General features: G+C 48.6%; 1 protein-coding gene across 1 annotated transcript; it reads left to right on the top strand.

Annotated features, from left to right (window-relative positions):
- The first annotated feature begins 109 nt into the window (after window positions 1-109).
- On the top strand, window positions 110-16,112 carry LOC128079759 (E3 ubiquitin-protein ligase LRSAM1-like). Its single transcript, XM_052681270.1, is given in 19 exon segments — window positions 110-1,190; window positions 2,217-2,344; window positions 3,075-3,104; window positions 4,007-4,129; window positions 4,625-4,688; window positions 4,691-4,763; window positions 5,539-5,583; window positions 6,564-6,634; window positions 7,410-7,509; window positions 8,707-8,794; window positions 9,572-9,646; window positions 11,087-11,167; window positions 12,529-12,624; window positions 13,196-13,294; window positions 13,812-13,943; window positions 14,383-14,464; window positions 14,731-14,741; window positions 14,744-14,878; window positions 15,143-16,112. Coding segments are annotated over 19 exon segments (1,626 nt in total). The 5' UTR covers window positions 110-1,123; the 3' UTR covers window positions 15,269-16,112.
- Window positions 16,113-16,864: the final 752 nt, after the last annotated feature.

The following is a 16,864-nucleotide window of genomic DNA, read 5'->3' on the forward strand; positions in this document are numbered from 1 at the left end:
GGGAATAAGCCTCCAAATGTTTTCAGCTGTGACTGCTTCTGAGAGTCCAAACTGAGTCTATGGGCTCAATTTAACTCATACTTTCCACTCAGGCTGGTTCTGCCTGAGCAGATTGAATGCTTCTGATGACGTTTTTGCCTCTGTTGCCTTAATAGATCTCTGACTCATTGTCAGCCCCCGTCAGTTTCTGGCTCCCTGGAGAGCACATTCAAAATGATACGAGCACCAGCATTTTTATGGGGATGTTACTTTCTGGCTGCCAAATTTGTCAGTACTAAACTGTGCAAGTGTCAGGGAACAGAGCTGACTCAGACACCAGCACTGAGGGCAGGAATAAACATTGTCCTGTCCTGAGGACTCAACATTAGGCTTCTCTTCTGTTGTAGGCAGGCTCAGGTTTTGAGAGTAGGGACCTGTGCAGCTCGCTCCCTTGTGTTTGGTGAAGTGGTTCCTTTCCTTCCTGCTAAGTGCTTCTCAGCAGGAGGCTCCGTACCCTTGGTATTGCCGTTCCTCCCATGCATCATGTTTAAGGGCTCCAACACACAGCAGTGGCTGGAATTGAGAAGTGCTTTGTCCTTAAAGACAAAATGCATGTGTCTACATGAGGTGGATGTTGTACTGATGGACCAGCTCAGAAGTTCCTAAATAAGGTACAGCAGGGTCACCGCACCTCTGAAAGAAGTCAGACATCCAGCAGGAGAACAGTACAGCCTTGTGATTATGGCAGACTTCAGGGTAGTATGAAATTACCACACTGCAAGTGAAATTTTGGGAACCTGCAAGCCTAACTGGTTCTATTAGCAGCAAAAGTGATCTACCTTTAATGTATTTCCCTTTCAGTAATTTTTCCTTGTAATAAATTCAAGAATTCAACTAGATATGGGTGACATAAATATTCCATCCACTACTCCACCTTCTTTATGAAGTTCTAAAGAAAACCAGCACTATTAACATGCTGAGAGACAGGATTCTGTGGCTTGGTTATTATGGGGTACAAATTAAATCTTGCAGTTTATTTTCCTGGGTCCCAGGCTTGAAATAGTTGGACTCTGGCTGGGCTGTGACAATAACTTGGAGCTCTGTGTGTTCTGTTTTGGAGACACTGACCCTGGATGCTTCTTCCATGACCTACCCATCACCTGATATTTGCAGTGCAGGTACAGAATCCATTCAGCAGTTCCTCTGCAAAGGTAAGTGAGAAGAGTCTGTGAATGTGGTGAGAGCTTGCAGGGCTGTGCTGTGCTCTAACTAGGTGCCACAGCTTGTTCAAAGACTGTATTTACAAAGGACAAGCGTGAGGGTGGTTCTGTTTCAGGTGGTTTCTGATGCTCTGCACACGGGGCAGGCAGGTCAAGTTGTTATGTGTCAGTAAGTCTTGGCTGGCAGATAGCAATACATGACTCCTTCCTTGAAGTTTGCTTCTCGCTGTCAAACTGAAATGTAGAGTGTTTTTGTTAAAACCTCAGGACAGCTGACTTCCTGAGTGAAGTCCTTGCATCTCTCTGTGCTTTTGTTTTCCCATTTGTATTTTCTCCAATGGGAGGTTTTGGAACCATCCAGATACAGCTGATGCTGCCTTGGGATAAAGAGATAGACTCAGTAGATCCCCTCTACCCTCATTTTCTATAGGGAAGGGCCAGTGGGCTGATATTTTCCTTAAAGAAATATGAAAACAGATTGAAATCTCAGAGGGAAAAAACACTGGGCTGTGAATTTGTAAACACTATATTCAATACAAACAGGAAGGCCTGGCAGAGATTTTATGCAGATGAGGTGCATTGTGTTAAATGTTTGAAAGAAAAGGACTGTCAGAAGTTATTTGAATGGGAGTAAATTACCTTTTGCAGCCCCACAGAAATGAACACGCCTGTATTCATGTCCGAGAGTTTTCTCTCCGAGTTGGCCAGCAGAGCATCAACCCAGCTACAAGTGCTCAGTCTGTTTTTGGAGGTTGTCCTCTCCTGTGATTTTAGAAATGGGAGCAGCACTCTCAGCTTCTCCGCTTCCTCCCTCCACGCTGTGCTTTCACCATCTTCCTGGTGGGAATGGGATGGCACTATCTCTTCTCACAGCTTCTCGTTCCAAGACTTGCATTAGTTCTTATACATCTATGCTTGGAGAGAGAGAGCACAGTTGTAAGCTTCAACTTCCATCCTTCAGCCATGCTGCTGGGAGATCTTGAGGCACCAAATGTCCTTGTTTTGCATCTCTTCCAGAGTGTGGAATTGCATACTATCCACCTTCAGAGTACGTGCTCCCTGCGCTGGAGAGTGATGGAGAAACGTCAGTGGATGGGGTGGACAGGACAGTGCACAAATACTTGGAGGAGGAGAGCAAGTGGCAGGTGAGGCTCCACTGCACGTGAAGTTGTGTGCAAGTTTTGGATTTGTCTCTCAGGTGATCCAGCAGATCTCACAGCACTTTGCACATCATTCCTCATCACTGCCTACCCAGTGAAACCTGACATTTTGAAGCAAGGGAGCATCGGTACCAGAACCAGGCATGGCATTGTGGATGTGCGTGGTTCATCTCCGACCCTGGGCAGCTGGGAATGATGTTATCATGTCTGACTCCTAGAAAATATGTTGCAGAGAACTGCCTCCATCCTTGGAGATTTGCATAACTTGGAGGGACAAGGAGCAATCTGACCTGACTTGGACATTAGTGCTGTTGTGAGTAGGTTGGAGTACAGACTTCCAGAGATCTCTTCTGACTCCAGTTTTTCTATGGTAGTTGCTATTTTCTGAGATACATTAGTTTAAATCATTATCTTGAAAACAACAGTGCAGAAAATACCTAGTGATTCACAGCCAAGTGCTGGACATTCCCAGCCCTACCTGGGAAAGGTGAGGCTAGGCCTGGAATTATGACACGTTCTGTCAATTCTCTGTTTTACAGTTACAGAGTACATTTCTTTGGCCTTGGATGGATGACTGGACTTTGGGGATATGTGAATCTTAATGTGCATTTGGTTGACATGTTTACCCGTATAGGGAAACAGATAATGTGGGCTAATGATATCTATAAAAAACTGCTCCTAGAAGTAAATATCTCCTGATTCTTTTCTTTTTCAGAATAAATTCTCAGACTACGAGAAGAGGAAGGTAAGGATGAACCCCTGCAAGTGCTTTGTCTGGAGAATGGGACCACCTCTATTTCTTGTTTTCTATTTTTTTCAACCAAAGCTGAATGTTGACCTTGCAGAACATCCTCAAAACACACTCACTCCTCACTGCAGAGCACAAGTGGGAGCATGGGGAAATGGCAGACTGTACTGTCTGACACATACTGCTGATGAGTGCAGAGTCTCTCACGAGTGATCACTTCCAGTTTAAGTTAGTCCTTGTCTGCAGAGTTGGATCTGGAAGCTTTTACACCAGAAAGCTTCTTGCTTGCCTCTCTGTGCTGAACACTCAGTTACTTTTCACATGAGGTGGGCAGATGCAGGGCACAGCCATACTGAGCTCTGTGTAGAGGCAACACACACACACACACACACACACACACACACACAATCCGTTTTTCTCACATAAGTTCCTGTCAAGCTTACTTTGTCCCTTTGCCTAGACCTCTTGGCTGGCTGCTTCCCTTCACTCAGTTGTCCTCAGACAAGAGTGCCCTTGCCATTTGGAGCTGAACACAACCTTAATTTTGGATTCCACTCCTAGCGTTGAGTGTTTGTATTGGCTTGAAGCAGAAGTTCCCTGTGTTTCTGTTGTATGAGTTGATGCCTTGAAGTGTTGGCTTTGTGACTATGAAAGGAATTGCAAGGAGTTGGGAAACTGTCATAAAGAGAACAGCAACTTGTGCCTCACAATTTTTGGTTTCCTAGGGACAGAACGTTTCCATCCCCTAGTAAAGCCTCCTGGCTAGTCAAAGCCTTTTGGCTTTCTCGCTTGTAGCTGTGGGGATTAATGTGCCTTGTTTTGCATTGCCAGAATTTGTTCTTATTTGAGAAGGAGCGGAGCCAACTCTGCTGATTCCTGGCATTCCTCTTTCTTCTCAGGAAAAAAAAATGCAGGAGAAGCTTGAATTTGAGCGGCACTTGAACACGGGGCAAAGAGAACATGCACTGCTTGTGCAGCAGATCAACAATCAGAAGGACGAGATACTGCAGACAGTAAGAGAGGTAGGTCTCTTCTGGGCAGGAGCTCTAATCCCTGCTCATTTGCTGAGCTAGGGCTGTGCCTGCTGCCACAGACAGAGAGGTGTTTCGAGTGTCCACGTGAGCAGAAACTTTCCTTCTAGAGACAGCAGCTCATTCACTGCCCTCAGTGTTTTGCTTCTGCTTTCTCCCTTGGGGTCATTAGGCATGCTGTAACAGTCATTTTGATTGTACAAATTGGAGCCGTTTTTTTTTTTTTTAACATCTTTCCCATACATAATTGCTTGACTTCACAGATTCTCAGCATCTCCTTGGAAGCACCTTGGAGTGATTCTTCTTTTCCTTTGTGTTTAGGCTGGCCCATCTGATGAAGGATGAAGGATCTAATCTCCTTCTCATAACATCTCCCCAGAGCTGCCTGGGGCACTGCAACCAAACCCTCCATGATCTGGCCCAGTACAAGATACTACGTTTCCTAAACTGACCGTGTTCTCCTTTGGTTCTTTTACCTTGGCCTAGGATCAGATGAGGTTGGAGGAGGGCCTGACAAAGCACCAGCGCCATTTGGAGGAGGAGCGCCTGAAACTCAGCAGCAGCCGAAGCAAGCAGAGCAAGGCATTGCCAGCTGTATCCAGAAGCTGATAGAGGACAATCAGAGGTGAGGCAGTCACAGGACATTCTGCAGTGAGCTCTGTCCACTGGGAGCTCGTGGGGGCTCTGAGTTGTCCATTTTGGCCTCTCTGAGTTTTAACAGAGCTGGTCAGAAATGGAGTGCATGTTGCTGCTGTGGTCCCTGTCCAGCATGCAGCCTTTGGACAGAGCTCCCCAAAAGGCCTGCAGGCTTGATTAGAGCTAAACTGTCCCTGCAAGCCTGTGCTGTACAGACAGAGGCAGTGGAATTGTACAGACTCCTGTGCTGTCCTGGCTGTGGACATGGTTGTTTCTTCCCTTCTCATGTGCATTAGCTACATTGAGTTTGTCTGCACTCAAGTATGTGCTCATAGATTTGCAAATGAAGATACCACTTTCCCAGCTGCCACTTCTAGCAGAACAGGATCAGTGTCTGTGGATGGAGTGTTAGTTGCTGAACTGCCAAAATCCCACTTAAATGAAGTGGAATTTGGCACCTCAGAAGAATATTTCGCACATCTGTGCTTTTGAAGTTTTGTGGTGCTGTGGAAAAATTTGAATTCCTCATGGAAGTTACATATTTGAACAGCAGTGCTTAGTGTTCCTCTTTAGTGCTCCTTCTGGAAGGTGCATATTTGAGCACTGGTCTGGGTCTGCTGGATCTCATGTAGAGCTGGTGCAAGGTTACACACCTGCTAAAGTCTGATGTTCTGTGTGTGAGAAGCAAAGTTGTTTTCTGCTTACTGGGGGAGTAAGATGTGCTGCTTAGCCTTATGAAAACCTTTTGTTATATCTTTATTTAGGCAAAAACAAAGTTCAGACATTCTGAAATCCTTGGAGAATGAGAGGTGAGTAACCTTGAAATTAATTTTTTGGGAAAACGGTCAAGGAAGAGTTTTGAGACCCTCAATTCAGAGCCCCCAGTTTGAATCCATGTGAAGTCAGAGGGGTCATTCTCTTATTTGCTGACTGAAAGGTTTCCTGCTGCTTTGCCTGCAGCAGCTGATTCTGGTCACTTGGAAGCAAGATAGATGTGCTTGGTTTTACCCAGTCTGGCAGACCCTGTGGGCTGGTGATTGCACCTACTTTTCATCTCAGAATGGTCCTAGCTAAGGAGTTTGGGAACAAAACCCTGTATTCTACTATCAAGGGCCAAGAGAAATCTGTTGGAAATCAAAGCACTTATAGAAGTGGTCCAGTAATGTGTAGGGGAGGAATACACCAAACTCAATGCTGCCATTCAGCCAACACTTTGATCTGGCTTTGCCCCTAAAATTGGTTTTCTGCAACTCTCCTCTACTTTTATATTGCCCCCTGCTTCCATGAGGTGTTTGTGCTGTGACAGAGTAAACTGACCTGGCTGAAAAATATTCTCTTTGTATGGCAGATAGTTTTTATGTCAAACCATTTCCCAGAAGGTTAAGTGGTGGTGTGTGTAATTATGCTGAGACAAGGACAGGGAAGCGGGAGAGAGGCGAGGCTCCTGCTTATAGCGGCAGTGCTCGCTGCAGTCAGCTTTAAAGTGCTCCTCAAGCCTCAAGGGAAGGAAGCCTGTTTCCCAGATCCTTGTTAGGTCTTCTGGGATGAACTTTCCATTGTAAGAAGCAGTTGTTCCCATGGTTTTGAGGAAAATTTTATTTTTCAATAGACTTAGATACCCTTTCCAAGAAATCGCTGCGACTTTTGAGTCTCTGGTGAGCACATGGCTTTCTTGTACAGGTTGCTTGCTGAATCTGCCCAGCCTTGGGTTCTGAGCTGAGTGAGCAGGAGAGGAGTGAGGTAGTGCTTCTTTGAATGAGTGGCTGAATTATTCTTGTTTGCTTGCTAGAATAAGGATGGAACAGCTGATGGTAATCAAACAGGAGGAGACAGAGCATCTGTGCAGGAGGGAAGTGGCCTGTAAGTCCAAATGACTGGGATAGTAGGTTACTGGAAAGACCTGGTTCCTTTGGAGATGCCCTGAAAGATGATTGCTGTGTGGGAGATGCTCTGCTACTCACGTTCTTGCTGTTTGTTGCCTCATGCATAGAGCAGACTGGAAGTGGGCAGCACTGTACACATACCATGGCTGATCAGTGCTCCCACCTGCAACTCACTGCTAATTCTTAGGTGTGAGAGCTGTGTCAGAGCTGTGCCCCTGATGTAGCTGGAGTGTGTTGCACAAGGAGTCTGAAACTGATTGTAAGGCATCCTGTGTGCACAAAGTACTTTCTACTTTAGAGGTACCAAGCAGATGTTGACTGATCAGGTTTGTGAGGTGGGAAGCATATTAGGAGGTAAGCAACAATGCCACAAGGGAACCATTTCTGCTCATTGTGAGCATGAATGGATCTGTTGGGGTTACAATGGAAATGATGTGTGTGTTGTCACCCCGGGAGTGGATGGTTCACAGCAGTGCAGACAGGGCTGTAGCCTAAAGCACTGATTTTGCTTCTCCAAATACTGAAGAGATGCAAGCAGAGTAGGATTTGTTTGTGTGATTTTCTAGTAAATAGCCACAATTCTTGCAGCTGAATGCATCTCCTCATAAATGAATGAGATGGGAACAATGAGAACAGGTTGAAATGAGAGAAAAGGCACTATTAATTGCAAGTTATTCTAGCAACAGTGGCAGATCAGTGTCTCTTCCAGAGAGGAGCTCCTGATACAGACTGACAGCACTTCTGTCTCCTAGCTGCCATGCAACAAATGCTGGCTGAGAGCTACAAGAACAAGCTCATCCAAATGACCTATGAATCTCGGTGCCAAGACCTTGTCAGCCAGGCCTGCTCCAGGTATGCTGGGAGATCTCTGGGGCTGGAGATGCTGTTGTTGTAAAGTTCCTTGCTTGCCAGCACTCCCTGGTGTGATTCCCATGTAAAGGGCCAGGAGTTTCTGCAGCTGCTGGATGGCAGCAGAACAGCTCTGTGTGAACCAGGTGACAGTGCAAAGAAGCGTGGTTAAATGAACCACCTTCTAACCACGAGAACATGAAATGTTAATCATGCTTTGCACCTGTCACGTTTATACCATTTATTCTGCCTTATACATCCTGCAAGTATGGAGGGTGAAATTAGACTGATCTTTTTGTTATTTGGTAAGTCAGTGTCAAAGTGTAGCTCAGAGCCTCCTAGGACTGTCTAGAGGATTACGTTTATTTTTCCATCGTATTAAAAAAGCTCCTAATGGAGCAGATAATAATTATGGTGCAGAACTTCTCCTAGTGGAAGCTGTAGCCTTTCATTTGTTGCACTCTTGTGGAATTTTCATAATTCTGCTGGACAAATTACAGAGCAGGCTGAGGTTCTTCATGGTTGTTTACAGCCACATTCTGTTTCTTAGAAGCAAGGCTCTGTTCTCAGATGTGGTCCTTCTTGCAGGGTCTTTGGGGAAGTGAAGCAAGCTGAGAAATTAGGAGGAAAAAATGGAACTTGTGGACTTTATTGCCCACAGAGCTATGAGACCTTGTGACATGCAAGCTGGGATGTGTCACTCCAGGAGCCAGTGTGAAAATTTCCATCTCTGAGCAGTGAAATTGAGCAGTGATGAGCCAGGTGGAATCGAGCAGTGTTACAACAGAACAGTTGAAAACTTCACATTTTGTAATATGTGAAGGAGGCACAGAATGTTAAAAATCCTCTGGACTGTAAGGATTATGTGGGCACAGTTTGTGTTCGTGTAGCACACTGCTATAAATGAAGAAAATTCTAGCTCTTTCTATTTACAAGGATGTGAGAAATTTAATCTGGAGGTGTCTGACAGACAGAATTAACATTGTGCACCCGTGCTCTGCCCAACAGAGGGCAGTGGGTAGACACAGTCCTGCCTGCAAGTGCAGGCAATATCTGACCCTGCTGTCTGGACCTTCATCAGCACAGGTTTTCCAGTGCAGAACACTGATGTGCAAATTCATCACCTGGGCAGCTTGCTGGGGCAACCACGGCCCCTATTTGGATTTTCAGTAACTCCTTGACAAATATATTTTCTTGCAGCCTGGCTGAGATGGATCAGAAGTTCCAGCAAATCCTGGTTTGGCAACAGATGGATCAGAACAAAGCTGTTAGTCAGATCTTGCAGCAGGTAGGCAAGAGAGCAAATTGCATGCAGGGAGAGACTGAAGAAAGGCAGTAGGATTCAAAAGCAGAGTTGAGAGTGACAGGTATGGGAGCAGTGGTTGCAGGGTTGGGCTGTTTGCAAGAGTTGTTTTATAGAACACTACTGGTTTAACTTGGAGACCGGTGTTCTAACAAGCTGGCTTTGGTATCTGAGAGAAAAATGTGTTTATACTTTAACTAGACAGCAACTTCTCATAAAGGACAGCAGCACAGACCATGGGAAGCAAAAGTGGTGTGATGATTAATACAGAGGATTTTAAGATTTGAGAGAGTTTTGACAAGTCCTGTCTTTTTGGCAGGCTTCTTGGGTGACTTTGGACAAGCTGTCTGGATGCCTTTGGGATGCATTTTCTAAGCATCTTCTGCTTTTGAATACCTCATTTTGAGACCTCCTCAGCTCATTTTTTAGAAGTGCTGGGAAGTCATGCCTTGTTGCACAGACCTGGCAGCCTGGGTGCTCAGTGCTGCTGAAAGTGGGGGGTGGGGTTCATACACAGCGCTCAACGTGTGTGTATGTAGAGCATGACTGTAACTTCTGTCATTCTGTAAGGAGGGTTTTACCCTCTGGTCAGAGATCTTTACCTTCTGGTGAGATCTATGCCATATGGTAATGTGAGCACTGTTCATGCAGAGTTAGCACTGTTCCTTTGTACTTGAGCCACTGCAAGGCAGCAGGGTTTCTTCAGGCTGTTCACATCTGCATGAACAACCTGCACTGAGCAGAAAGTTGTCTGTCCCTTAGAGTGAGATGCAGAAAGCTGCCTTTGAAGCTCTCCAAGTGAAGAAGGATCTTATGCACAGGCAGATCAGGAACCAGGTGAGTCAGCAGTAGAGGAAAGAGCAACCAGCTCCTCATCATTTGCTGAGACCCTTATGAGGAAGATCAAAGTGCTGTGAGCACAGAGCAGGAAGGAAATGGAGAGCTCTTGTATTGCTGAGAGCTCTGTAACAAAGCTTTGTGCAGTGTGTGATAAACCACAGTCTCCCAGTACCATAGGAGAGAGTATAGAGACAGATTTTACATTTGTGGAGTTAGTAGGATTGCCATTGCTTTGGTCATCTCAAAACTGCTCTGGATGAGATGCTGGAGAGTGGTCAGTAGAAGACAGACCTGCATTGGCTCTGTAGGGGTGGTCTGCAATTGCAATTACCATTTTCCTTCAGGTTTCCTTGGTAGGGCTGTTGTTTCCACGAGTCACTGCATCTCCATCTAGCACACTGTAACTGCGCCTTGAGCCATAAGTTCACTTTTTCTTTCCCATTCTCAGCCTGCCTTTCTGAGCAACATTCTGCAAAAGGTGAAACAAAATAGTCAGGGAAAGAGCAAGAGCTGCTGGGGAGGTAGCAGTGATTGATGTGTGGAGGTGGGTAGCTGCTTTCTGATACAGCATTCCAGTTGCTTCCCTCTCTTGATCTGACACTAGGAGAAAAGTCTCAGGTCTGGAGCTGGTAGATAAGCTCCAAGGCTTTGATATATTCAGTCACTTGGTGACCAATCTTTGCACTGTGCTTAAAACCTATGGATTTTGCACAGACAATCCAGAAGATGAATCTAACAGCCTTCCATTGCCTGAGATCAGTAAGAGCCCGGCAGTTTGCTTGCTCTTGCTTTGTAAACAAAGGGAGTTTGTTTCTTGATACCATAGGCTGGGCCTTTTGCTATTGAAACCCATCCCACCAGCATCCTGTAGGTGCAGCCTGCACAAAGCCTCTGTCAGCAGGAATTTGGTGGTAGGTGGCACACAGAAAGCAGAATGGCCTGGGATGAACAGGTACAGGTAGTTGGGCTGGCAGGGGAGATGGGCTCTCTTCTTGGCTTGCTGTGGGATCTTGGGCAGCTCATTTCACCTCTCTGTGTCTCAGTTACCCTGACTGAAAGAGCATGTATCGTGATGGGAATTGCTGAAGCAGCTGGGATCCATGACAGAGCCCCCAGTCCATCTGCAGTTTGAACACTGGTGCTGAGAGGATTTTGATAACAGCTGCTTTCCAGAGTGGCTGCAGGATTTGGCTGATTGCGCTGTGCTTCTGGTCTGGAACAGAAGGTGTTCAGTGCAGAGAGTGGGAGGCAGTTCTTCAGGCATGAGACAAAGAGCAGCCGCAGAGCACGTGTCGTGGTAGGGCACCAACGTTCCCAAGCTTATGGGCAGCTCTGCAGTGTTGTCCTTCCAAGGCCAGTAGTTAGACCTCATTTTGAAAGAGTGTAAATTAAAATCATTTCAAATGTCAGTAAAAAAATGTTTCATCTTCTGTTTAGATTAAATTAATAGAAACAGAGTTATTGCAGCTGACACAGCTGGAGTTAAAGAGGCAAGAACTGGACACAGAGACGCTGCAGGTATGTAGGGCCCTGGGACTGCCCCACCACCCTCTCTCTGCTCTGAGATTGCGAAAGTTTCACTTGCTTCTTTGGCTTCTTGCAGTTTCCTGGTGGTTTTGTGCTTAATCAGAAGGTACTTAACACAACAAAAACCTCTTTGTCATGGTGATATGGAAACGCTGCTGCTGCTTTTAAACTTCCTGATGAATGGCAGGAAAGAGACAAGTAACCTGGCCTCCTTAGAAGTGGGCAGCTGTAGGCTTGCTGTGTGTGGAAGGATGTTTCAATCCAGTTGTTGGCTGTCCCAGAAATCCCTGCTGAGCATCCCATGTCTTCTCACATGTTGTGTTTGGTTTTAAATACCCGACAACAGTGGCTGCCAGCTCTTCTTCATTTCTAGCCCATGACTCCTAGGCTCTTCCACCCCACCATCCCACCATTCAATGGGTTGACTCCATCAGCAGTCACACACTGAGAAATCTCACATTTGGCTTAAGCAGCTTGGCTTTAAATTTTGTTGATACACCTTTGCATCAGTTTTTGCCTTGTGTGCACAGTTTCCCAGTTTGGGTCACCTCTTTAGTCAGCCCAAGAAAGTGAGGATGTATTCCAGTCCCCATCTGTGTGGCTGTTGGGGCACAATGTGTTTGCAGCTACACTTCTGCACACTAGGAGAGCAAACTGGAGACAGCTTCATCTGCCTGCATCCCCTCTGCTGTTTGATGGTCTGCAGCCCAAAAGTTCCTGCTGCCGTTGAGCCCTTATTGCTCAGGCAGTGCCCACAAAGTGCTTTGGCAGAAGTATTCCTGCAGTCATGTTTGTGCAGCAGATTGTTGCTCCTCCTATAAGATACAGGTGCTTTAGTATTGAGCTTGGAGAATCACAGGAAAGCAGGAAGAATAACAAAAAAAACCCTGAGAAAGGGAGGTGTTATTTTTTGCAAGGTTGGTTTGGGAGAGACCAGTGCTGATCAGGTATCCACAGCTGCTGTCTGTTGCTCCTTTGCATGTCTGTAGGCTCCTAGATGTAGTTTCAGGTGATCCTCCATTAAGGAGGACCACAAACACTTCTGATGCCACTGAATGAACTTTTAGTGCAGTGATGAAGAGCTGCTGCAGGCCGGCACAGCCTGGGGCTGCTCGGTGTGTGCTGAGGATTGGCACCACTGGTGAATGGTCAGTGCAGGACCAAAAGAAACAGGCGTGCCATGCCAAAGGGAGGATTGAGGCCATCTGCTCAGCTGTGCTGTGGGGCCCATGCAGCATAGGACTCTAACATTTGCTCTGACAGTTCTGGATATATGGTAAGTGCTTTGCTGGAAATGGGGCAGGGGTTTCCTGCAGACCTGAGAAATGGATGCCAGAGTCCTTCTGTTGCAGGGGGTGGTCATGGAGCAACGCCAAGCACTTGGTTACCTGCTGCAGCAGCTGCTCAAAGAAAAGAAGCAAAGGGAAGAAGAATTGCAACAAATACTGGTAACGAAGGCCCGTAATTCTGGGCTGTAGATGAGCACAAAGCACAAGCCTTTGTAAGCACGAAGAGCACGGAGAGTATCCATGGGTCAGCATAGGGATAAAGAAGAGCAGGGAGGGGCTCTGAGTGGTGGTGTCCAGACTCAGACTTCAGAAAGTGCTGATGGAAGTTCTTGGGGCATGGTTACCTCCGGTCCCTGGTGCAGTGTGAGGCCCTGGTATCTGAAATGTCCCCTGCTTCCCCCATCTGGGGATGATCTTTCCCATTTCTGGGGAAATCACAGGAAAGAATCAGCATGATCCTACTGGGTGTCTGCATGTGGCCTTGTAATTCTGAAGACCTCTAGACTGTCCTGAGCTTCAAAAGGCTGGGCTTTAGTACATAGGGCACAATGAGCAGAGGGATGCAGAGGGTGTGGGATGTGGGGATCAAAGTGGGACCAGCCTGGAAGTTCTCTGAGCCAGCCCTACACAGCCAGGCTGCTGATTTCCCCTTACACACACAATTCAGGCTGCTCTAAATTGCACTTACTGCATTATCTCGGGTTGTTGAGTGAATGAGTTTGTTTTTCAGTTGGAAATGGAAGCAAAGAGTGAAACCAAACAGGAGAACTACTGGCTGATCCAGTACCAGCGCCTGCTGAACCAGAAGTCACTCTCCCTGAAACTCCAAGTTGCTGCTGCATTTACTGCTTCCACTGTAGTGTGCACACTAACAAAATGCTCTGCTTGACAGCTGCAGAGGAAGGAACACTTTGTTCCAGCCAAACCTCTGAACAGCTCCGCTTGGCTGCCTGGTGCTTTACAGTACTGAGCCAGGGACTTTGTGCTGTGAAAACAGGTGCAGGGCAGCCCCAGAGAGATTGCTCTGAGCTCCAGCCCTGCTGTGTGTCAGCTCAGGTTGGCAGAGCAGGTGATGCTGCAGACATCAGCTGCCAAAATTGCTGTGTTTCATTCTTCCAAAACCAAGGTGTTCTGAATTTCGCTCATAAAGTATTTGCGGCCGGAGCTCCTTTGGCTGTTGGGCTTTTTAGTGTGTTCATGGAAGCAAAATGCTTCTAGAATGGCCTTGTTCCTGAGAGCAGAACTATGTGCATTGCCTATCCTTGCTGCCATGCATGGTCAGGCAGCTGTGTGCCCCACACCTTTTCTCCAGAGCGAAGTCTGAGAGCTCGCCTTGTGTTTTGCAGGAGGAGGGCTTGGAGAAGCAGCTGGTGAACCTTTTAATCGAGCTGTCAGCTGAACAGTATGTGCCTGTCTTTGCACACCATCGAATTTCCTTGGAAGTGCTCAGCACCATGACTGCCAGTGACCTGGAAAAGGTACGAGGCAGCAGACAAGCAGTACAGGCCAACGCTGCTCTGTGTCTGACCCTGCCGAGCCGTGCACGTGGTTGTGCCCACTGCAGATCTTGCAGGATGGAGTGTTGGTGCTCCTGGTGTGCCACATCTGTGCAGGGGGAGGTGCTGATGCTACACTGTGCCTTGACCAAGCAGGTGACAGATTTTCTAGAGCACCTGCAGAGTGAGCTGTAGCTCAGCTCTGCCTTTCAGTCCCTCACATGCACTTTGTAGCTCAACAGAGGCACGTGCGAATTCCTTTATTCCAGCTTTGATGCCTGATGGAGATTCTCCCCTTGATGTGAACAGGTCTTGCCAGTCTGGCCAAAGAGTTTGTGTTGTTCTCTTGGAGGTGTCTCCATTCTCAGCCCCTTCTGTGCTTTCTCATCTGAGTGCTGACAACCCCCCTTTTGCACTGCAGATGGGCATTGCAGAGACTGGCCTGCAGCGTGCCATCCTCAGACGGGCGCAGGAGATCCTGGCTGTGGCAAAGACAATCCCAGGTACCAGCAGTTCTTTTCTGCCTGCTCCTTGACGTGTCGTGTGGTAGCAGTGGGTACCTGAGCCTTGAGTGGGGAGATCTGCAGGGCCAGATGCCTGCCTGTGGGGCGTAGAGCTGATGGAGGTTTGTGTGCCTGTGGGAGAGGCATTCTGCTGCATTGTCACCATTGACTCTCAGAGCACTGAGCTCCCGTGGGCATGCAGCTGCTCCTGAGTGGGTGGGAGATGGAAGCTCTCCGCGAGCTCAGACCTCTGTTTGTGCTTGCAGAGCTGCTGAGGAGGTGGACGCCAAGGTCCCTGCAGCCACACAACCCAGTGCCCCTGAGGAGGAGGCCCCGAGTTCTGTGGTCCCCACTGCTCCCCTGCTGCAGTGGGATGAGAAGAAGCCAGAGTGCGTTGTCTGCATGGAGCAGGAGGTGAGAGCCCAGCGTGTGTGCTGTTAGAGCAGGGGTGAGTGAGGGCCGGCTGGGATGTGGCACTGGGCAGTGCTCTTCCTCAGGTCTGTTTCACTGCGCATTCTTTGCACAGTGCAGGGGCTCAGGGTGCTGGCACTGTCCACCACTCTGAAAGCTGTAGGTGTTGCCCATCATCTCCAGCTTCCTCCTGTATTTTGTCTAAGTGTGGTGGTGCTGAGATTATGGTACAACAGCACTGTTCATGTCTTCTCTCTCTTTCCACAGGCCCAGATGATTTTCCTGCCTTGTGGCCATGTGTGCTGCTGCCAGACCTGCTGCAAACGGCTACAGAGCTGTCCCCTGTGCCGCGGGGACATCACACAGCAGGTCCGCATCTTCTACAGCAGCTAGGCAGGCTGGAGGGAGGCATGGCTGCCCAGCACTGCCCTCATCACTCCGTCCCAGGGCAGGGCTCCTCTATCAGTATTAAATACGCTCTCACATGACCAGCGCTGCCCTCTCCCTGCACATGGCTCTGGCTGGCTGCAGGCTGCACCCAGGGCTCTCAGCAGCCCTCCACCTTCCTGGTGGCTTTCCAGCCTTTGGCTTGGGTTCTTCATCTGCATCCACCATCCAGCTTGTTTGTCCAGCCTGGGAGCACTGGGTGATGGCATTGGATGTAGTGGTGCTCCTCCTCTCTGGCTATATATTTGCCATTGGAATTGCCTGTTGCTCAGCAGGGACGCAGTTAGAGCCATTGCTTCTGAAGCCACTGGGACCCTGCAGCTGCTCTATTATGGCCATGGCATTTGCCATTCTTCTGCTGTGGTGAATTCTCCTCCAGGAGAGGCATCCTGCCTTGTTAACGTTCTGGGAGGCTGAGAGTGCTTTGCTCGTGTGTTGTTGCCATGGGCAACATGCAATTGCATGGGCTCATGCAATCAGTGGCAGCATGGCTGGGGGCTGCAGCAGGAGGCAGGGCAGAGCGAGGTGCTTCCCATCCCTCACTGTCAATCCCACTGAAGAGCAGCATCTGCAGCAGCCTCACAACCAGTGCTCGAGGGACAGCTCTGACTAGAAGACATTCCTTGTTGAGACGTGCTGTCTGGGGGAAATGTTCCTGCCACAGAGTTCCAGCTCTTCCTTGTGTACGTGTGTTGGCATCTGGGTTGTTCCCCATTGTCATTAATAAGTAACGATCCCGGTGGGGCTTTTAGTCTCTTGACCTCAAGTATAAAACACAGAGATAAGTCTGGTCCTGCTGCAGCCCTTTCCCCCAGGAGAAACTATTAAATACAGCTGGTTTTGGCTGGTTCGATCCCTTTTTATTGCCCCTTGTCTCGCAGTCGCAGTAGCGCCTCCTCCCGGCCCAGATAAAGACGCGGAAAAATTTGGATGCAGCACTGATGACTTCCAGACAGCTGGAGACCTCAGGGACCTCTGCTTCCGTCGTGTTCTGTTTACTGTGCCCTGGCGGAGCATCCATGCGGTACCGCAGCCCGGAATTGGGGGCTGGCACGGGGCCGGGCGCTGCAGGAAAGCAGCGGTGTGAGAGCCCTGAAGGGCTCACTGCGTCTGGGGCAGCGCCAAGACTGCGCCTCTGTTTGCACGGAGCTGCGACCGCAGGGAACGGGCAGGTCCCTTCCGGAGCCTTGGGGACGCAGCGCAGAGGGGCTCAGCCTGGCGTCCCCCTCGCCTGGCATGGCGTGGAGGTGCTCGGCATCTCGTGGGGATGGGGAGCAGTGGGGTGCCGGCTGGCGGGGCGGCAGGAAGGCCGGCAGCTCACAGCGCTGCTCTCGTGTTACCAGGGCCCCGCAGGGAGGAGTGCATCACAGCTGCTCTCACTGAGTTGCCAGCGGCTGCCGGCTGACTCCGGTGCTCCCAAGGTGGTGGTAATGAGTGACGAGCCCTCGGGCAAGGTCCGCTGCCTGCCCATAACGCACTGTGCCAAGAAAGCCCGGGGCAGGAGGAGCGGGCAGGGCCGGGCTGCCTCTCAACCCCAGGGCC

The sequence above is a fragment of the Tympanuchus pallidicinctus genome, unplaced genomic scaffold, assembly GCF_026119805.1.
Source record: "Tympanuchus pallidicinctus isolate F22 unplaced genomic scaffold, pur_lepc_1.0 scaffold19, whole genome shotgun sequence".
Taxonomy (NCBI): Eukaryota; Metazoa; Chordata; class Aves; order Galliformes; family Phasianidae; genus Tympanuchus; species Tympanuchus pallidicinctus.